Source organism: Equus przewalskii, chromosome 9 (genome assembly GCF_037783145.1).
Source record: "Equus przewalskii isolate Varuska chromosome 9, EquPr2, whole genome shotgun sequence".
Taxonomy (NCBI): Eukaryota; Metazoa; Chordata; class Mammalia; order Perissodactyla; family Equidae; genus Equus; species Equus przewalskii.
Genome location: NC_091839.1, coordinates 17,638,395 through 17,660,228, shown reverse-complemented (window position 1 = coordinate 17,660,228; position 21,834 = coordinate 17,638,395). Strand labels below are relative to the sequence as shown.

At 56.5% G+C, this 21,834-nt stretch overlaps 1 protein-coding gene across 9 annotated transcripts in view; it reads left to right on the top strand.

The window, feature by feature from the left end:
- LIG1 (DNA ligase 1) overlaps positions 1-21,834 on the top strand; it is a 49,422-nt gene that overhangs the window by 26,216 nt on the left and 1,372 nt on the right. For 6 of the 9 annotated variants that reach the window (XM_070633108.1, XM_070633107.1, XM_070633112.1 and 3 more), the window contains exons 10-26: positions 825-905; positions 1,183-1,239; positions 4,678-4,850; positions 6,708-6,874; positions 7,151-7,227; positions 8,063-8,154; positions 8,370-8,469; positions 9,997-10,082; positions 10,768-10,883; positions 11,937-12,032; positions 14,652-14,762; positions 15,273-15,344; positions 16,836-16,980; positions 17,125-17,207; positions 18,563-18,715; positions 20,268-20,321; positions 20,838-20,981. In XM_070633108.1, coding sequence (XP_070489209.1) covers positions 825-905; positions 1,183-1,239; positions 4,678-4,850; positions 6,708-6,874; positions 7,151-7,227; positions 8,063-8,154; positions 8,370-8,469; positions 9,997-10,082; positions 10,768-10,883; positions 11,937-12,032; positions 14,652-14,762; positions 15,273-15,344; positions 16,836-16,980; positions 17,125-17,207; positions 18,563-18,715; positions 20,268-20,321; positions 20,838-20,981 — 1,807 coding nt within the window. Of the gene's footprint in view, positions 1-824; positions 906-1,182; positions 1,240-4,677; positions 4,851-6,707; positions 6,875-7,150; positions 7,228-8,062; positions 8,155-8,369; positions 8,470-9,996; positions 10,083-10,767; positions 10,884-11,936; positions 12,033-14,651; positions 14,763-15,272; positions 15,345-16,835; positions 16,981-17,124; positions 17,208-18,562; positions 18,716-19,096; positions 20,322-20,837; positions 20,982-21,834 lie in introns of all 9 variants that reach the window. The other 3 variants (XR_011543848.1, XR_011543847.1, XR_011543849.1) reach the window with 1 other exon arrangement.

Here is a 21,834-nt window from a genome sequence, read left to right as displayed (position 1 = left end):
CGCTGTACCCTCCTCCTGCTGCTACACCCAAATGAGTGTGGGAGGGCTTGGCTGAGTGGCCCACAGGGGTCTTTGGCTCTTAGAGTGGACTCTAAAAACCAGTCAGAGCGTGCTGCTTCACTCCAGCTGCGCTGACCCCTTCTCTGTTCCTCAGGTGTGTCAAGTGTGTCTCTACTTCACTTGCTGTTCCCCCTGCCTGGAATGCTCTTCATTCTGATACCCACTCTGCTCACCCCCTACCTCGTTCTGCCCAAAGGCTCCCCTTAGGCCTTCCCCAACCATCCTCTGAAGGAGCACATCCTCTCCTGCCTTTTCCCTCTACTTGGTTTCATTTTCTTTTCCAAAAATTTTTTTTTTTTTTGAGGAAGATTAGCCCTGAGCTAACATCTGCTGCCAATCCTCCTCTTTTTGCTGAGGAAGACTGGCCCTGAGCTAACATCTGTGCCCATCTTCCTCTGCGTTATATGTGGGACACCTACCACAGCATGGCTTTTGCCAAGCGGTGCCATGTCCACACCCGGGATCCGAACCGGTGAACCCCTGGCCGCCGAGAAGTGGAACGTGCGCACTTAACCATGGTGCCACCAGGCTGGCCCCCAAAATATTTTTTAATATCTAAAATTATTTATTTGTTTATATGTTGGGTTTTTTTTGACTCTCCCCCTAGACTGTGAGCTCCAGGTTAGTAAACTTGGTTTTCACTCCCTTCTGTGCCCGTGGGCCTAGGACAGTGCCTGGCGCACAGGAGGCGCTCAGTAAATTGGAGGAATGACTTCTCCTTGACCCAGGCATCTACCCAGTCTCACCTCCCTTCGCCCCAACAGACCCCTGGACCCTCCCAGCTACAATCCTGCCAAGAACAACTACCATCCCGTCGAAGACGCCTGCTGGAAGCCGGGCCAGAAGTGAGCTTCTCCCCCGGGACGGTCTCACTCCAGTCCCTGTCCCGGGGAGGCCCTCTGACCGAGGCCTCAATCGAGGACACTGTCACGTCTCTCCTTCTGTGTGTTGGGGACGCCATTGGCAGTGTGGAAAGGGACAGGGAGAAAGCCCTGGAGGCGGGGTCGCGTGCATGCATTTGGGCCTTAGCAGGGCTGGCCCCAGGAGGGTGTGGAGAGGCAGGGGGATGGAGGGACCGCCTGGGATGCACACACTGCCCTCCTGTCTCTTTCCCTTCCCCAGGGTCCCTTATCTGGCGGTGGCCCGGACGTTCGAGAAGATCGAGGAGGTTTCTGCGCGGTAGGTGATGAGGCTGGCTGGGCGGAGCAGGGGCAGGTGGGGCGGGTGCCCTTCCTCTCTGTCCCTTGCTCAGCGGTCGCTGTGCCCCAGCCTGCCTGATCCTTTCCGCCTCTCCTCTTTCGCCTCAGCCTCATGCTCGTGGTCATGGACTGTGGGCGTGGCCATGAGAGGGGCTGCCGGTCCTCGCGAGGCCTGGACGGCCCACACCGTCCTTTCTGCCTCGTTCTTTTGGTCAGAGAGGACGAGTTGGGTGGGTGCTGGGCAGCCCAGATTCCTGGGTCGGAGAACAGCCTCCACCTGGTGGCAGGGCCCTAATCAACCCTCAGTCATCAGAAGCAACCACACCTTGCCGACGTTCCCCAGTGTCCCTGAGAGGAAATCCGGGTCTGGTTCCGGCGAGAGCCGCTCTGCTCTTGTCTCAGCACTTTCCCCTCGGGGCCCTGCAGTCCCGCCTGCTCTAGGCTGCCCTGGCTCAAGGCTGTGAGGACCGGTCCTGCCCTTGCTGCCCCATCCCCACTCTGTTCCATCCTCCCCAGCCCAGCGCCCGCCCCCCCGGGGTGTAGTTTATGTCAGCATTGTTGCGGGGCCCACCTCGTCCTGCCTCCTGCTTCCCCCGTCAGTGCTGTTTCCAGAAGGTCTCTCCATCGTGTGGGTTTCAGCAGATCTCAGCTGGTTTCCCCTGTTCCAGAGTGTTCCTTCACGTTCACGCATCGCATCACTTTCAGTTGCCCAATGTCGGTGGAGCGTTTAGGCTCTAACCAACACTTTCTTCTTATAAACGTGTGTCTTTGTGAACAGGGGAAGAACCTCCCCTGGGGTGTAAACCCCACCATGGAATCGCAGGTCACAGAGGGCACAGGAAGGGCCTTGAATGCCAGGCCGAGGGGCTTGGAGGCCCGCCAGTGGGCAGCTGCAGATGAGGACTGGGTTAGCCAAAGCCCTGCCATGGGGGCAGACGGGTCTGAGAGTGGGATGGGCCCAGCTCTGCTGTGTCCTGGCTGTGTGACTGTGGGCAGGTGGCCTGACCTCTCTGAACTTCTGTCTCTCATGAGTAAAGTGAAGGTCACACATCTCAAGTTTGGAGTGAGAACAGTGAGATGAAAAAGTAACACACAGGGGCCGGCCCGGTGGCGCAGCATGTTCTGCTTCGACGGCCCGGGGTTCCCCGGTTCGGATCCCAGGTGTAGACGTGGTATCGCTTGGCAAGCCATGCTGTGTCAGGCATCCCACATATAAAGTAGAGAAAGATGGGCACGGATATTAGCTCAGGGCCAGTCTTCCTCAGCAAAAAGAGGAGGATTGGCGGCATATATTAGCCCAGAGCTAATCTTCCTCAAAAGAACCCAAAAAAACAAAAAAAACAGAGTGTGGTGTTTAGTTTCAGCAGAAACTGTCAGAAATCACTTAATTCAAGAGAACTGCAGGTGACTCTCCAAACCACATAATCTAAAATCAGAGGGTTTTATAATTTTTGAAAATTTTTTGGAAATCATGTTAGACTTAGAGAAAAATTGCAGAAATGGTACAGAGAGTCCCCGTATACCTGTGACCAGCTTCCCCTGGTGTTAACTTCTTACAGCAGCACAGGCTGGGCACCAAACCAGGACGCTGACAGTAGCGCGCGCTCTCAGGTGATCTGCAGGCTCCATCTGCATTTTGCCAGTTTTCCCGTTTGCATCCTTTCCGCTGGGCCAAGATCCATCCAGCATCCCCCACCCGCACGTTTGGTCATCTGTCTCCTTCGTCTCCTTCATCTCAGACACGTCCCCCGTCTGTCTCGGTCCTTCGTCACCTCCACGCTGTTGGAGAGTCCGGCAATCTTGTAGAGTGTCTCTGAGCCTGGGTCTGTCTCATGCTTCCTCGGGAATTGATTCGGGTGCTGTGTCTTCCGTCAGGAGGGGCACACAGGTGACGCTCACTCTCTGTCTCCTGCGGGGGCACGTGCTGCCTCCGCTCTCATTCCTGGTTACGTGGCTGCAGGGCGGTCTACCAGGCGTCTCCACTGTGTGGTTGCTATTTTTCCCTTTCCAATTAATAGGCGCCTTGTGGGGATTCTCTCTGAGTCTCTGCAAGGCCCTTATTTCTCCTCAGACTTTGGCCCACTGATTTTAGCATCTGTGTTAGTATCCTGGGGCTGCTGGAACAAAGAACTGTAGAGTCAGTGGCTGAAAACAGCAGTTTTGCTCTTATGTTTCAGGTGGCCAGAAAGTCCAATATCAAGATGCGGGCAGGGTTGGTTCCTTCTCGAGGCTCTGAGGGAAGGTCTGGCCCTTGCCTCTCTCCTGGCTTCTGTTGGGTGCCAGCAATCCTTGGCTTGTGGACATATCACTCCAATCTCTGCTTCCATATTCACATTGCCGCCTTCTCTGTGTCTCTCTCTGTGTTTTTTTGGTACAGTCATGCATCACATAACAACGTTTCGGTCAACAACAGACTACATGTAGGATGGTGGTCCCATAAGATTAGCTCCATGTAGCCGAGGTTTGTGTAAATACTCCCTATGCTATTTGCACAGCGACAAACTTGCCTAATGATGCGTTTCTCGGAATGTATCCCCATTGTTAATCCAGCCACAACTGTATTTTATAAGGACACTCTTACTGTTTTTAGGACTTCCCTAATCTAACATGATCTTATTTTGGTCCTTACCTTAATTATACCTGCTAAGACCCTATTTACAAAGAAGCCCACGTTCTGAGGCTCTGGGTGGACCTGCATTTTGGGGAGATGCAATCCACATACGATAGCACCCAGTGTGGGTTTCCCTGTAACAGTTAAGCCTGTGGTGTCTGCCCGGGGTGGTTTAGTGTTTGTCTCATTTCTTCTCCGTTTGTTAATTGGGCCTCTTCTATAAGAAAGACATAGCTTCTCTTTTCATTTAGGCCCTCTGCATCTGAGTGTGTCAACAACAAACCCAGACGTTTTCACCGTTTCTACGACACAGACAGAAACATTATCTTACTTTCAGAGGCAGCCCAGCTTGGTGGCTGGGGGCCCGGGTCCTTGAGCAGACGGCCTTGGTTCCCATCTCAGCTTGACACTTCCTAGCTCTGCAACCTTGGGGAAGTTATATAACCTTTCTGTGCCTCAGTTTCTTGCTCTGTAAAATAGGAATAGTATTAGTGTCTAGCTTGGAGGGGAGCCATGAGAATTCAGTGAGTTAAAGCACACAGAGTGTCTAAAATCAGCGCCAGGCGCCTCGAAGATGCTACATACGTGTTACCACTTCTCTGTGGAGGGTCATCTCCATTTTCACTGTTACTGTCAAGCCGAGTTGCTCTCCCACTGACAGTCCGTGAATGTGCCTGTGGCTCAGGTCACACGCCTGGGCCTGGACTTGAGCTGTTTCCTCTTCTTCTTTCTTGGGTTGCCTTCATCCCCCTTCCCCCGACTTCGACTCTGAAATACCAGGTGGTCCCACCCCTTGCCCTCCTCCAGGCTCCGGATGGTGGAGACGCTGAGCAACTTGCTGCGCTCCGTGGTGGCCCTGTCACCCCCAGACCTGCTCCCCATCCTCTACCTCAGCCTCAACCGCCTTGGGCCGCCCCAGCAGGGCCTGGAGCTTGGCATCGGGGACGGCATCCTTCTCAAGGCCGTGGCGCAGGCCACAGGTAAGGGGCTGTGGCGGGAGTTCCAACAGGAGAGGAGAAAGTGGAGGGGTGGGGAGGACCTGAGAGAGGATGGAGAGGGCTCTGAACGGGGAGAGTGGGGGAGAGAGGCCGACAGGGCGAGAGCCTAAGGGGCAGATTGGCAGGGGGTGAGGGGGCAGTGGTTCAGGGGAGGGAGGCCCGGGCCTGCGGTGGGACGGAGAGGAGGGGCTGGGGAAAGATGCCACAGGCAAAGGAGCGGGATTTGGGGGCTGGGATTGAGGGTTGGGCATAGCAGGGGTCCTGACGGACTTCAACCAGTAGACCAGGAGGGGACATGAAGAAAGAACAGAATGTGGGGAGGTCCAGTGACCTGCAGGAGCCGAATCCCAGTGCTTTTGGAGAGGCCGGTGGTGTGGGCGGGGCCGGCCTGCCACAGCCTTGAGTACTGATGTTTATCATGAGGGTGTTGGGAGCCATGGAAGAATTGTGAGCAGGCGAGGGGCAGGGGCAGTTCTGGACCCATGTGGAAGACAGACGGGAAACCAGGAGGCTGGGGCAAAAGTCGAGGGGCAGGAGGAGCTGGGGCCAGGGCTGTAGAGGGCAGAGGAGAGGGCAGGAGCCCCGAGAGACGGGGGGCAGGAGGGACCTGCTGGGTTTGGGGTTAGCGGGACAGACGAGGTGCAAAGAATGCCCTGGGATCTCACTCGGTGACTCAGTGGATGATGGAGCCATCACCAGGACACGACCCTGGGGAGGGGCAGGCACATTCAGGGGAGGTTTATCCTTTCAGCTTGGGACCAGGTGTGAGCAGCCTGTATCTGTGGGCCATCCAGGAAATTGGGAAATACGTGGGTCTGAAGCTTGGTGGATCTGGATCAGAGGCCGAGACCTGGGAGCCTCAGCTGAGGAGGGGTGATAGACGCACTCGCGAGCTCTCATTGGCCCAGAGAGGGTGGTCAGGGAGGATGGGGGTGCTCAGGGTGGAACCTGGGGAACACCAGTATTTAAGGAAGTGGGGGTTCGAGGGTTTTATGAATGGACAGAGTGACTTAGAAAGATTGGCTGGGGGACAGAAAAGAGTTGTGGGCCCTCAGAGCCAGAAATGAGGCTCAGGTCCTCCGCTCATTCACTCCAGGTGCATCCGTTAGGCTCTGACATCATACAGACCCACTGTGAACTGTGTCCGTTAGGAATACTCTCCACAGCAGGCAGCAGAAAACCCAACTACGCTGGGAAGCAGAGAAGGGTTCTTTTTCTCACGTACTAAGAAGCTGCGAGTAGGCGGCTGCCGATGCTCGTTTCTGTGCCCAGCGGTGCTGCGGGGCTGAGGCCATTTCTGTGGTTTTGCACTTACGGTCGGGGGTGCCCACTGGACCCAGTCTGGGCAATAAGTAAGGCAGAACACATCCCACGTGTTTAAATTGTGACTTCAGGGAGACAGAATAACAAAAAAACAAGCAAAGGCCTATTGATCACTGCCAGTGAGTGTTAGTGACCAGCTAGGCGACAAGCAGGGGTCACTTGGCCACCTTCTCTGTCTACACTCGCTCCCCTGGTGACCTCATCCCACCCCATGGCTTTAAATCCTGTCTACGCACCGCCAGCACCACCCCCGTGACATCTCTCCTAGCGTAGACGTGTTCATGCAACGGCTTACTTTCCTCTGTGTGAACGTCCATTAGGCCTCTTAGACCTGACGTGACTGGAGCAGATATTTAAGGAGCCGTTTCACCCAGTGGGTGAGCATTAGGAAAGGGGAAGTCGAGGGGCACCCCCTGGAGCACACGTAGCCCAAGAAAATGCATCCGGGCCAGATGGGAGCCACGCAGCAGCCACGCTCCCGCTCCCCCGCCCCACGCTGCTCTCTCTGCCCCCAAGGTCGGCAGCTCGAGTCTGTCCGGGCTGAGGCCGCCGAGAAGGGCGACGTGGGGCTGGTGGCCGAGAGCAGCCGCAGCACGCAGAGGCTCATGCTTCCCCCGCCCGCCCTCACCGCCTCTGGGGTCTTCACCAAGTTCCAGGACATCGCCCGGCTCGCTGGCAGCGCTGTGAGTGGGCAGGGCGGCTCCCCCCAGGGCCCCAGACCCGCCGCTCTGCATCTCGGGGCTCAGAGCCATGCGTGGGGCAAGAAGGCTTCCGGTTAGATGTGGGGCTGATGGCTTCAGTCCCCCCTGTGGTTCCAGAGCTTCCTTTCCTTCTTGCTGCTCTGGAAGCAGGGGTGGGGGGCCCAAGGGTGGCAGCTCCCAGGCAGCTGGGATGGCTGGGAGGAGGTGGGGGCCCTCCCTTCACCCCCAGCACCAACTGCTCTCTCCGCTCCTCTTCAGTCCACAACCAAGAAGATGGACGTCATCAAAGGCCTCTTTGTTGCCTGCCGCCACTCAGAAGCCCGGTTCATCGCCAGGTGAGTGGGCCCGGGTGGGACCGGCAGCTGGACTCTGCACAGGTGCCCTGACTGCCCTTAGATGAGGACAGCGTGGTGAGGGGCCCAGGCCCTGAAGGCGGGACAGGGAGCATGGGTTTCCTTCCGTGGGCCGGCTCCTGTTCCTGGTACTGCTGCCTGGAGAGGGGTCCTGGAGTAGAGTGCCAGGATTGATCAGTGATGTCTGCCATGGCCTGAGCCAGGCGGGACAGCTCCCGAGCCAGGTGGTTGCCGTGACAGTGAAGACAAAACCATGGACAGCCCACATCTTGGGGCATGTTTGGGTGCCCTGCCCCGTGCCCCATGTTTTATCCCGTCAGTTCCTCCCTCCAGCTCTGCAGGGTTGGCCCTGTCAGCCTCTCCCTGTTTACAGAGGGGAGGTGGAGGTACAGGAAGGTTAAGCCTCGTGCCCAAGGTCACTGGCTCCAAGCAAGGCCCGTGCCAGGACAGGTTCTTGACCATCACACCCTGGCACCACTGGGGCAGCTGTGTTCAGGTTCCAGGCCCGGCTCTGCCCCTGCTCGCCCTCCCTGAGTTCGCTGCTTTCTCAAAGGGCAGCTGAGATGAGAGGCCCCTGGTTCTGCTAGCAGGAAACCCTGTCGTCGTGATTGTTACTGGCTGGCCTTGGTTTCCTCATCTGTTAAGTGGGGCTGTGTGATCTCTTGGGTCCCTCCGGCTCTGGAGGTTGTTCTGGTTTTGCGGAGAAGGTCTGCAGAAGGTGGAGGCAGGGGAGACGGGGGGAGGCGGAAGCAGGTGTGGAGGGCAAGATGAGGCAGGTGCAGACAAGCCCACGCCCCCTCGCCCGCTCTCTCCCCAGGGCCCTGAGTGGACGGCTGCGCCTCGGGCTGGCAGAGCAGTCGGTGTTGGCCGCCCTGGCCCAGGCCGTGAGCCTCACACCCCCGGGCCAAGGTGAGCCCCCTGTTGGTCCCTGTGCTGCCTCTTCCCTTTCAGAAGTCCACGCCCACCCCTCCCCCACGGGGCTCCCGCCTCCCACTGTTGCTCCAGGCTGCTCTTTGAGGCAAGCGTCCTCAGCAGCCGAGTTTACAACATGCCACCACTGGACCCTGGGGCAGCTGAGGGGATTGAGTCCATCCCAAAGCCTCTTCTGGTGGGTCTTGTCTTAGAATTCCCCCCGGCCGTGGTGGATGCTGGGAAGGGCAAGACACCAGAGGCCAGAAAAACATGGCTGGAGGAGCAAGGCATGATCCTGAAGCAGACGTTCTGGTGAGTTCCAGGGGCCCTGGGCAGAGCGAGAGGGGCCGGGGGAGCCAGAGGGGCAGTGGGCTCAGTGCCAGGGACCAGGGGTGATGTGGGGGGTCAGTGGGCGGGGCATGAGGGGTGATGGGTGATATAGGGAGGCAGTGAGTGGGGCATGAGGGGCCAGGGGTGATGTGGGGGGTCAGTGGGCGGGGCATGAGGGGTGATGGGTGATATAGGGAGGCAGTGAGTGGGGCATGAGGGGCCAGGGGTGATGTGGGGGGTCAGTGGGTGGGGCATGAGGGGTGATGTGTGATATGGGGAGGCAGTGAGTGGGGCATGAGGGGCCAGGGGTGATGTGGGGGGTCAGTGGGCGGGGCACAAGGGGCTCTGGGTGATGTGGGGGGCAGGGGGTGGGGCATGAGGGTTGATGGGTGATGCGGGGAGGCAGTGAGTGGGGCATGAGGGGCCGGGGTGATGTGGGGGGCAGGGGGCGGGGCATGAGGGTTGATGGGTGATGCGGGGAGGCAGTGAGTGGGGCATGAGGGCCGGGGTGATGTGGGGGGCAGGGGGCGGGGCATGAGGGGTGATGGGTGATGTGGGAGGGGCCAACGACTGACCAGTTTTACTGACCATCATGGGCCAGTGATGGAGCACTGGGTGGTGACCTAGACAAGACTGGTGCTGGGGATTGGGATGGTGACAGAGATCAGGAAGGTGGTGAACGGTGAAGGGTCAGTGATGCAGGGACAGGGAGAGGCAGAGACACTGCCAGCAGGGGACAGCAGCAGCATCCAGAGGCTCCTGAGTTCCAGACAGGACTGCACGTGTGGAAAGGCCTTGAGAGACCCTGGGAGGGGCTAGCGACTGACGCACGTGAGGGGTCGTGACAGTCATGGGGAGGATATCCATGGCGTGATGGTGAGAGCTCCAGAGAGAGCCACGTGGAGGGACCTGGCCAGTGGCAAGAGGGTGACTGCCCAGAGAGAGCGTCAGCGGCCAGAGGGCCTGTGAGCAACTCCACAGATACCCACAGAGCACCCGCTCCAGCCAGGCCCGCCCTGGGTGCTGGGCACACGGCCGTGGGAAAGCCCCGCAGAGCCCCCTGGTCAGGGCAGTGGCCTCAACTCTGCCTGCGCGTGGGGATCCACCAGTGTGGGGATCCATCAACTGTCGCTCTGAAGCCTGCCCCAGGCCCCTTAAATCAGAATCTCTGGAGGCCGAGCCTGGCCTTGAAGAAAGACCTTTATTTTTTTTTAAACGCACCTGTGGGTGTGTCTGATGTGTAGCCCAGGTAGAGAGTCGCTCGTCTCATGATGACACTGAGGGCTGACGGCAGGCCCAGACCAAGGGAGACAGAGTTGAGTGATGTACAGTGAGATTATGGGAGGACCCTGACAGAGACGGCGAGGGACAGGGTGACGAGAGGAGTCAGGGATGGCGGGAGCAGACCCGGGGACAAGGTGACAGACAGGCAGAGGTGGATCTTGCAGCCACAGAGCAGAATTCTGGAAAGACACCTCCCACCTTGTTCTTGCCCCCTCCCCACTCCAGTGAGGTGCCCGACCTGGACCGGATCGTCCCTGTGCTGCTGGAGCATGGCCTGGAACGCCTCCCGGAGCACTGCAGGCTGAGCCCAGGTACAGGCCTGTCACAGGGCCCTCGGGAGTGTGACCACGGCCTCCCCCTGGGCAGAGCTGGCTCCTGGGCCCTGGGAGCCGAGGGCTGGTCCTCCCGGGCTCCATTCCCTCCTCCTGGCCTTGGCTTCTGCCCTCCAGGGTGGCTGTGAGGGTGCCCACTAGGAGGAGGGCCCCCTCTAAGAGCTGCAGAATCCTCTCCACCAAAACCGAGTCCTGTTCCCTGGTGCGAAGGGCCATTCCTCGTCTCCTTGGAGGTCTTCTTCTGTATTAAACAGGATGCAGTTGAAGCGGCTGTAATGCGATACCCCAGAAGGCAGTGGGTCGGCCGGACAGTCTCTCTCTTGCGTGTCAGAGTGAAAGGCAGGCAGGGAGATCACGCGGCTGCACTCAGGGATCCCCAGGGGCCCAAGTTCCTTCCATCTCATCACTTGGTCCTCCCGAGGTTGTCACCCTAAGGTGCATGGTCAGAGATGGCTCACGTCTCTGTTTTAGATTGCAAGAAGAGGGAAAGAGGGATGGGACGGCCCAATCCCCAGTGATGATGTGAGCCAGACGCGGCACACGTCACTTCTATGTGCATTTGGAAGTCTGCGTGGTCCTCAGTCCCTGCCACACTCCCTCTCTTGTTTATTGCCTTCCCTCTGTCCCCAGACTACCCAACTCACTCTCTCTCCTCCCTTCCCAGGGGTCCCCCTGAAACCAATGTTGGCACACCCCACCCGGGGCGTCAGTGAGGTCCTGAAACGCTTCGAGGAGGCAGCCTTCACCTGCGAGTACAAATACGATGGGCAGAGGGCTCAGGTAGGGGGGGACACACATCCCTTCGGCAGAAAGGAACGAGCTGGAGCAGGGGCGTGGGGTTGGCCAGACGGAGCTCAGAGCCGGCTTCTGCCGTGGACTGCCTGTCTGGCGTTGCACACCCCTCAGGGCTTCAGTCCCCACCTCTGTGCAGTGGGTGCAACGATAACCACCTCACTGGCTTGTCTGAAGATCAGTCTTTTTTGATAAAATCGTCAAAATTCCTGACCCATGGCAGTGGGAGCTCAAGAAGTGTCGGGCCTGCTTGTGTGCTCCTGGTGGGTGTGCTGATTACAACAGACCCCCCCGTAACCCGCAGTGCAGTCAGATGAGCACGTGTCCTGCGACCCTGTCCTGGAGACATCTCGGTTGGGTCTGTGACGATGCCTGTTGTGGCTCTTCCGTCCTGGCGGGGAGCCGGGGCAGTCTCGGTGTCATCGCCTACGGATGGATAGGGAAGCGGCAGGGCCACCTGCAGTGCTTAGCGACAATCACAACCAGGGGTTCAGTGCACCCTTAGCGTATAGATGGACCTTCAAAATACAGTGCTGGGGAAAAAATAAGAAATAAAATGATTTACAGTAGCAACAGTGATTTAAAAGTATATATATGTATTTTTTAAGTCCTGTATTTTGTATTGTAGACACACAGTGACTTCTTGAGAAAACCTACATGTAAGGTGGCATGTGTGTAGCTCTGCTGCAGGCCTCTGAGCAGACTGTAGTAAAATAAGTAAATTAGCAGTGAAAACCAGAATGACATGTACCACATAGCCACATCCAGGCAAATCAACAAATAGATACATAGCAAGACACTTGTGCTTAGAGGGGGAGAGCGGTGGGGACTGGGATGATGAAGAAAAAGACGGCAAGGGCTCCCACACACTGGGGTGGGAGGTGCTTTGGAACCAAGGAGATGATTCACTCCAGTCCCTGCCCCAGTTCCTCCTCCAGAGCTTCTGGAACCTTCTGCCAGTGAAAGTGGGGTCAGAAGAGAAAGGAGGGGCCGCCTGGGGTGGACTGAGCTGTGATCTCCTCTGCCCTCTCGCTGTCCCAGATCCATGTCCTGGAAGGTGGGGAGGTGAAGATCTTCAGCAGGAATCAGGAGGACAATACCGGAAAGTACCCCGACGTCATCAGCCGCATCCCCAAGGTGAGTGTCTGCCACCGCCTTGCTCAGACGGGGCTGCGGTCACTGGCACAGAGAACCGAGGCCCATCCCGGCCAGCTCGGTGCACTGGGGGTTTATTGCAAGGAAATCAGAGTGCGTTTGGCTGCAAATAACGGAGCACCTGACTCGCAGAGGCTCAAGCCGATGGTATTTTTTCTCAATGAAATCTGGAAGCGCGGCCCGAGGCTGGCTCAGCTGTGCACTGCGTCCTGGGCCAGCTCGTTTCTGTCTCTGTCCTCTGCCGTTCTTGGCTGCTTAGCTTTTCATCCCAGTGCCTGTCCCTGATGGTTGCCGATAGCTGCCACACGTCCAGACAGAAAGACAGGCAGGGAAGGGTTCCAGCTTCTGTCCCCTCCCGTGAGGAAAGTCGGCACTTTCTCAGATGCCTCCCAGCACCCCTGGCTGACTCCAGTTTGGGGGTCACCGTTCAGCACTGGGCGCCATGGCCACCCTGGGAGGCTGGGCAAGCCAGCGTCTCACTCTCCGGCGGGAGGAGTGGTGGGGACAAGGACGGAGGGAGGCAGCCTGCACATTGGCCCCTCCCTCAAAGTAGGACTGGGCCTCGAGGGCCCTGGAGCTGGGGGCATCTCTGCTCCTGTTTTAGGAGTCCTCTCTCAGAGCCCTTCTCCTTGCCTGCCCTAATTAATTAGGAAATTGGCTCTTCCCTGGAGCCCCGAGCACAGAAGTGACAGGACAGTGTGGGCATTAGTGGAACTCCTGTTAAGTGCCAAGCACTTTTTTTTCTTTTTTGGTGAGGAAGATTGGCCCCGAGCAAACGTCCATCGCCAGTCTTCCTCTTTTTGCTGAGGAGGATTGTCACTGAGCTGACATCTCTGCCCATCTTCCTCTATTTTGTATGTGGGACGCTGCCACAGCGTGGTTTGATGAGCAGTGCCCAGGTCTGCGCCGTGACTCCGAACTGGTGAACCCCGGGACGCCAAAGTGGAGCTCATGAACTTAAGCACTGTGCCACCAGGCTGGCCCCTATTTTTTTTTTTGTAATTAATTTTTTAAGGTGTAATTTCCGTAAAAGTTTCTAAGTGTAGAGGGTACAGGTTGATGAGTTTTGACAAACTTTTACACCCACGTGATCAACACATGACACATTTCCATACTGTCATCACTCTGAGATGTTTCCTCGTGCCGCCTGCCAGCCAGGCCGTCCCCTCTGCCCCAGCCCATCCGTCTCAGAGACACACCCCTTCTTTGTAGCCACAGGTAGGTTCTGCCGGTTCTGGAGCTTCAGGTAAGTGGTTTCCTACAGTCCGGCGTCTTTTGCATCTGACTTCTTTCACTCGTTCATTCAGCCAGTATTTATTGGGTGTCTGCTCTGTGCCGATTCTGTGCTGGAGACAGGTTGTGACACAGACGGCAGGGCAGGCAGGTCTTCATCAGAAAGACCCGACATTGCCTCTAGAGTTGAACATGGAGATCGGGGCTCCAAAGACAAGGACCAGCATCCTATGAGCCTTTCTAACAGTCAGACTTGACTTGCCCTTGGTGTCAGGGGAGCAGGGCCGTCACTGTGCACAGCCGCAGGATACCGTGTGAGTGGTGCCCCCTGGGGTTGTGCACGGCATTCTTCTGAGGGAAAAGAAGTCTCCCCAGTGGAGATGAAGGATGAGGATGGGCATGCAAGTGTGAAGAGCATGTGCAAAGGCCCAGCGACTTGAGGGGACAGCCCATTCAAGAAACAGACTGGCTAGCTTGTTGGGGTGCAGAGAGCAAGTCTGAGGGGGCCAGGTGAGCTGAGGGAGGGCTGGGGGCTGACCAGGGGGAGCCTCCACAGCTGTGGAGAGCCGTGGGATGCTTGCTAGCAGGGATGTACTGTGATCAGGTTTGGGGTTTGCCAAGAGCATGCTGACTGCTGTGAGGAGAAGGGCTTAGCCGGGGTCCATGTAGGAGGGGGACCAGTAAGATGGTGTGGCTTAGGCTGGACCGGGCTCAGTGAGGTGGTGGCCACTGGACAGCTTAGGGGGGCTTCAGAGGGGAAATCAACAAGTTCACTGGGGAAGTGAATGTGACGTGGGAGGAAGATGACAAAGGCTCCTGGGTTTCCAGCTTGTGGGACCAAATGGTGAGCCCTCAGAAAAGTTTACTTTCTCCTCTCTCAGTGGGGAATAGAAAAGAGGATCTGTGTTCATCTGTGTCTCGTGGAGGATGGCATCAGTTCATCTGTGGATTTCAAGAGCAGAAGGGGGCCAGCCAAGTGGCGCAGTGGTTAAGTTTGCACGTTCCGCTTCAGCAGCCCAGGTTCACCGATTCGGATCCCGGGTGCGGACCTACACACTGCTTGTCAGGCCATGCTGTGGCAGGCGTCCCACATATAAAGTAGAGGAAGATGGGCACGGATGTTAGCTCAGGACCGGTGTTCCTCAGCAAAAGAAGGAGGATTGGTAGCAGATGTTAGCTCAGGGCTAATCTTCCTCCAAAGGAAAAACAAACTCATTAATAAAGAATTGCCTATGTTGAAAAAGAATAAATTAAAAAAAAACAAACAAAACTGCAGAAGAAGGAAAAGGGAGTTTGTTTCCTTAAGCCTGTCTTTTGGCCTCGTCCCCCACCTCTCATCAGCCCTGGGTCTCCCCCTTCACCTTTCAGATTAAACTCCCGTCAGTCACGTCCTTCATCCTGGACACTGAAGCCGTGGCCTGGGACCGGGAAAAGAAGCAGATCCAGCCATTCCAAGTGCTCACCACCCGCAAGCGCAAGGTAGCCTCAGCCCCCGTCCACCCCCTGCCATGGCCCACACTCCCTCATGCTCCCAGTCCTGCCGTCCCCAGAAGGACAGTGTCAGTGGGGATGCCTTTCTCTCAGCCTTTGGCAGTATGGCTGCCACTGCTCCAGCCATTGTGTTCTCATCCCAGCATGCCAAGTAGGAAGCGAGGAAGAGTCCTTTTCCTATGTCTCTATGTTTTTCTCTGAAAGGTCTGTTCCAGGAGCCCCCACAACCTGCCCCACAGTGAACTTTGCTCTTGTGGGCCAGGATTGTATCAGGTCACCACCATTAGCTGCAGGAGAGGGCAGGAGAGCAAATACGGAACAGGGGAGTGAGGTGGTTGGGGTTAGCTGAGAGCCATCATGATTCAGCATGGCCACCCTCACAGGTGTGCGACCTGTTAGCTGGGCATAAGGGGAGAGTGCAAGGTGACCGTGGTGTCTGCCTCAGGCACGACGGGCCGGGCCTCAGCTTCCCCCCTCCTGGTCTCCTGCCCCATCCAGGAGGTGGACGCCGCGGAGATACAGGTGCAGGTGTGTCTGTACGCCTTCGACCTCATCTACCTCAATGGAAAGGTGAGTTCCCGCCGGAGGTCGTGTGCCAGAGCCGAGGGGCCGCGGGGTGGCGTGTGAGCTCGGGAGCCGGCGGTCTGAGGGTCATTTCTCACTCTGTTGCGTCCCTGAGCTGGGAGGCCACACTCGGGCAGCAGTTCTCAAAGTGTGGTCCGAGGACCCCTGTGGGTCCCCAAGACCCTTTCAGGGGCGTCTGTGAGGGCCTCCCTTTTCCAACTCCACATCTCTGTGAGGTGGATTTTCTTCATGTGCCGCAGCCACAGCGACATATGCCGCCGTCCGAGCACAGAGGCAGGTGTGAGAATCCAGCCTCTGTTAAGCTAGATGGGAAAGAATTAGAAAAATGTAAAATAATGCCCTTCTTCTCACTAGTATTTTTTTTTTTAAAGATTGGCCCTAAGCTAACATCTGTTACCAATCTTCTTTTCTTTTTTTTCTCTTTCTTTTCCCCAAAGCCCTCCAGTACATAGCTGTGTATTCTAGTTGTGGCGTGTGGGATGCCACCTCAGCATGGCTTGATGAGCAGTGCCATGTCTGCACCCAGGATGCCCCTAACTAGTATTTTTTTAAATATAGGCATATTTCATAAAAATTTATTGTTGGGTTAACATCCTGGATTTATTATTTTTAAGTGAATTAATAAATGTTTTTAAGTTTTCTCACTTTTAAAATGGTTAGTATCCCTATGTGATATAGTAGTTAATACCGTATTACTCATATGGTAAATATCAAGAGATATAACCCACATACACAGAGGCTCTTTGGTATGAGTCCTTAAGAAGTTTCCAGAATGCGAAGGGGTCCTCTACTGTCTGGTTCTTTGCGGGAAAAGGTTGCCAACCTGTGGATTAAACATGGAAAACATTCTCTGAGGAATGTTTATGTTATAACCTCATGGTCATCAGCTGCTTTTTGCCTTTATTCAACCGGTGTTAAGAAAGGAACCCTAGTCACATTTAAAGAGACCAATAAAGGACCATTCAGGCTCCAGCAGGCCTGTGGCTCCCCCTTATGCTCCTGGGGTCCCTGCATATAAATGGTCTCCAGCCCCAGACTTTATTTTATTTATTTATCTTTTTTAAAAATTGGCACCTAAGCTAACATCTGTTGCCAGTCTTCTTTTCTTTTCCTTCTTCTTCTCCCCAAAGCCCCCAGTACATAATTGTATACTCTAGTTGTGAGTGCTTCTGGTTGTGGCATGTGGGACGCTGCCTCAGTGTGGCCTGATGAGCAGTGCCGTGTCCACACCCAGGATCCAAACTGGTGAAACCCCAGGCCACCGAAGCGGAGCGCGAGAACTTAACCACTCGGCCCCGGGGCGGCCCCTCCAGCCCCACTTTAAACTCTCAGACCCCTCCTGTCGGCGTGGTTCTTCCCTCTGGAGGATCTCCATCAGCCACACCATGACTCGTGACCCTCCGCTTCCCATTGGTCCCGAGGTCGGGCCCATTCTCTTCGTTTCCGCAGTGACCTCCTGCCCTCTCTCGCCCCCAGTCCCTGGTGCGGGAGCCCCTTTCCCGACGCCGGCAGCTGCTTCGGGAGAACTTCGTGGAGACGGAGGGCGAGTTCGTCTTCGCCACCTCCCTGGACACCAAGGACACGGACCAGATCGCCGAGTTCCTGGAGCAGTCGGTGAAAGGTGAGGGCGCCCGCTCGTCCCTCCGCCAGCCCGGGCTCCCCGCCATCCTCGCTGGCCCCGGCCCCACCCTGGCCGGTTAGACTGGAAGCCTGCCTGCCCCAGGGACCGAGAGTGGGCTTCACAGGGCTCCTGTGTCTCCTTCAGACTCCTGCGAGGGGCTCATGGTGAAAACCCTGGATGTCGACGCCACCTACGAGATCGCCAAGAGGTCGCACAACTGGCTCAAGGTGACTCCCGCCCGCTGCCCAGCCTTCCTGCCGGGCCCTGGAGCGGGAAGTCTCTCCCCACTGGGCAGTTGGTTTCCGGTCTCCACACCTCGCCCGATTTGAGCTCGGGAGCCCCCTCTCCATTCCTCCCGCAATGCCTCCCATGGCTGTCAGCCTCAGATCTCCCTTCCGCACAGCCCTGGTCATGAAGTTGCCAAAACTTAGCTCCAGCTAAGTGCTCCGAGGGCCATGGTGAGAGAACCGGGTGAGGTGTCTCTTCTCCCTGAGCTTGGGCGAGGCCAAGGAAGGGAGTCAGCCACGGCATGAATGAGATAAAGTCAGTAGGAATGAGTGCTGGGAGGAAAGCAAGTCAGCTCAGGGCCTGCGAGGGCCTGGCAGTGCTTCCGGTGATTGGAAAAGCCCCTCCAGCGGTGACGTCCAGGTGGAGACATGGACGGCAGGAAGGGGTTGGCCACATGAGGATCAGGGCAGAGTGTCTGGGAGGAGGATGAGGGGGAGCAAGTGCAAAGGCCCTGAGGTAGGAACAAGCTCAGCATGTGCAGGGAGTCAGGCGAGAGGCGAGGTCAGGTGGAGAGTAGGTTCCAGGTCACACAGCGCATTGGGGGCCGTGGCGACGTAAACTGGATTTCCCTCTAAGGATTTCGGGAAGCCGGCAGAGGTTTTAAGCAGGAAGTCATGTGGTCTAGTTGTCCTTTTCCACAGGTCCTCTGGCTGCTCTGTGGATGGTGGGCGGGTGTGGGGGGTGCTGGGCACAAGCAGGGACAGGTGGGCAGGAAGCTGTCATCGGTAAGAGATGCCGGAGGCTCGAGTGGAGAGGGTCAGCGAGGAGGGGGCGAGAGATGGAAGCGGGAGATGGCCTGGAGTGGCGCTGGCCGGTCCTGCTCCCTGCGTTTCCTGTGTGTCACTGCGGTCTGTCTCGCCTCCTGGACTGTCGGCAGCTGTGAGGGTGCGAACGTGTCCTGTCGTAGGAAGTGTTCATTGTTGTGTCCCCAAGGCTCAGCTCCTGCCTGGCACACAGTCACCACTTCTTAACGTTTCTGGAATTAGATAGATGTCCTCCACGTGAAGGAGTGGGACGCGCCTCCATACTGAGGGCAAGGGGGAGCCCAGGGTGACCCCGAGTTCCCCTGTCTGACCATTCCCGTCAACCCGCCTGCTCTTCCCATCTCAGTCGCCCCTTTCTCGTTCGCTCTTCAAACCCGGAAGCCCGTTCCACGTCTAGTCTCCTCCCGGGGGCCGTCCTCGGCTTTATGGGGGTTCCTCAGACCCCCGCAGTCCCCTTCACCCCACCGTTAACCTCAGCAGTGAGGCCCACGCCTCGGCGGCCTCGCCATCGCCTGTCTTCCCTCTCCCAGCTGAAGAAGGACTACCTCGATGGCGTGGGCGACACCCTGGACCTCGTGGTGATCGGCGCCTACCTGGGCCGGGGGAAGCGGGCCGGCCGCTACGGGGGCTTCCTGCTGGCCTGCTACGACGAGGAGAGTGAGGAGCTGCAGGCCATATGCAAGGTGCTGGGAGCCGGGGTTGGCCGCAGAAGCGAGTGGGAAGTGGCTTTGACTCAGCCCGGGGAGGGCCTGGACCAAAAGGCTCTCACGTCCTTCCCGCAAAGGATTATTTTTTTCTTCCTAGTTTTTATTTACTTTTTCTGATCCTATAAGTAACTCTTGCTTCACATAGAGAAATGGGTTAGATTACAAAGCTATGTCAGTTAGGAATTGAGTTCAGCTGCAGATAACGGTGGCTTAAGGGAGAAAAGGATTTATTTTTATCTCACATAATGAGAGGTCTGGAGCGTGGCAGGCAGCTCTCTGTGTCATTAGGGACCCAGGCTCCTCCTCTTTCCGCACAGTAGTTTTGACTGTCATGTGCTTCTGGCCTTGTCTTCTCAGTGTGGCTGCAGGAGCTCCAGCCGTCATGGCCATGTGTGCTCCAAGCAGCAGGAAGGAGGAGGCCGATGGGCCACCTGAATCAGCCTCAGCCAGTGAACAACTTCTGCTTAAGTTACGTTGATCAGAACTTTGCTCCATGGCCCACCCCCATCTGCAAGGGAGCCTGGGAAACATGTAGTGGTTTTTGTTTCTGTTACGAGCTGCACACGTTGTTGATCCAAAAAATCGGGGGCTTTTGCCACAGAACCAGAGTAAAGTATTACCCACAACTCTACTGCCCAGAGGCAACCACTAGTAATATTTGAGGGGATGTTTTATTTTTACTTTTACAAAGTTGTGCTTCTATATGAGTAATTTTCTTTTCTGTGTATTACCCTGTAAATACTGTATTTGAAATGCCGTCCGGTGGATTTAAGTAATGTAGTGATAAGAAATGTCAGTGTTTTCATTTGCCATTCAGGGCTTTTATGAACAGGACTTGAATGCCAGAGGTTTTCACGTAGATGTGCCCCCGTTTCTCACACCAGCTCCCCGTGCTTAGGGGGTTCTCTTGTCGTCCGCTGTGTTCTGATGACTGAGTCAGCCCTGCACGGACGTTAACCCGTGTAGTCTGGGGGAGAGGTGATTTTACAGTTCACGCCCATCTGTCTGTCACCACTTCCCATTATTTATTTAGAACAGATTTTTAAAAGAGCTATTGCCAGGGCAACAGGTGAGAAAAATTCTAAGGCTCTCAGTATAGAAAGGGGTTTCCCGTTGAAGTTTTGTATCTGGTGTTTGAAGATGCCCACCTCGCTGCAGGGTTGCAGGTGAGGAATGTTTTTGAACCTTGACTGTTTTGGTAGATGGAAGAAAACTCTTGGGTTAAGATGGGAGACTGTGTGGGTTTTGGGGCTGGTGGGATGCGGGGGAGCCCAAGGGAGCGACTTGCTGGGCCAGAGAGCCCGGAGCAGAGGGGGCGACGGAGAGCAGCTGGGAGAGCGACCCCATCCCGGTCGGCGGCGATGCTCCTCCGTCGGCTGCATGCTCAGCATCCCCCGGACCTTCAGCTCTGGGTTCTGCGGACACTGGTCAGGCCGCAGAGGGTGCGGCCCACTGGTGCCTGCAGATTTGGGTCCTTGGGAGCCAGGAGGAGGCGCCGAGCTGCTGACGTCCCTTGTCCTCCCCTCAGCTTGGTACTGGCTTCAGCGACGAGGAGCTGGAGGAGCATCACCAGAGCCTGCAGGTGAGCGGCGGCCTGGCCGTGCCTCGGCCTCTCTGCCCGCAGCGGCGCTCTGTGTGTGCAGGCTCCAGGCTCGGGGCTCGGCGTGCGGGCAGGGGGGCAGCGGGCAGAGAGCTGGCCACTCGCCAGTGATGCCGGGCAGGGAGCCTCATCTCCTCGCTCAGGGCCTGGCTGCGTGGGGCCTGGGGGGTCCCGGGGCAGGGCGCTGTTGCAGGGGTCCCTCAGTTCATCCTTGGAGTGCTGGGTGAGCCCCCAGTAATTGGGAGTTTGTCGTCATGGTCACAGGTGTCTTCGAGTATGACTCTGTCCTTCCTGTGTGTTGGTGTCTCTAGGTCTCTGTCTTTCATTTCTTCCCTCATCCCATTTCGCCTCATCCACCCCAGCTTTTTACTTTAAGGGGTGTCTGTGTCTATCCCTACCCCTGTTTCCCCCCGATTTCCTCACCCCTTCGCCCCCTGACCCCCAGTTTGGACTTTGAGACCTGAAGCCTCTCTTGCTCATTCCCCCTGCTCCCTGCAGGCCCTGGTGCTGCCCAGCCCGCGCCCCTACGTCCGGGCGGACGGCGCCGTGGCCCCCGACCACTGGCTGGACCCCAGCGCCGTGTGGGAGGTGAAGTGCGCCGACCTGTCCCTCTCCCCCATCTACCCTGCGGCCCGGGGCATGGTGAGTGGCTGGAGGACTGGGGTGGACCCCCCGGGGAAGGCCCGATGGGAGAGCGGGGCGCAGAGTCGGGAGGCATCTCAGAGCGCATGTCTGCTCTTGCCAGCTAATGATTAGGAAAGCTTTAGCTTGAATTTTATGTGGGTGTCAGATAATGGGGCTAAAAGTCTCATTTTTTAAGAAAAATGAAATTCCCTGGGAGTAGAAAGAACATGGTGAAATTGCTCCTTTTCCTGTCATAATCTCACGTTCAATTCTTAAGTAATTTTTGAAAACAGTTAAGTAAAAGCTGAGGATACTTCTTGCTGAGTATTTATAACTGCTGCAATTTCTTTCTCCAACATAATTAATTTTCACGCTACCAAGGTTTAAAATGCCTCGGCTCACATCTCTGACTCGTGTTCAGTCCTCAGCACCCGCTAAGGGACCCCTGTGCCCGGGGAAGACACTGCCTGAGACCAGCACTCGGAAAGCTCTCAGCCTCCTCCTGCAGGAAAAGAATCAGTCTCACATTAAAAATTTACCTTTCTGGGGCCGCCCCCGTGGCCAAATGGTTAAGTTCGTGTGCTCTGCTTCGGAGGCCCAGGGTTCGTGGGTTTGGATCCTGGATGTGGACCTACACCACTCATCAAGCCATGCTGTGGCAGCGTCCCACACAGAAGAACTAGAATGAGTAAAATCTGGGATATACAGCTGTGCACTGGGGCTTTGGGGAGAGAAAAAAAAAAAGAAGTTGGCAACAGATGTTAGCTCAGGGCCAATCTTCTTCACCAAGAAGCATACTTAAAAAAAAAGTGTACCTTTCTTTGAGATTTCTTTCCACCCCTCCAGGTTTAGCTACCATGCACTTTTCTGA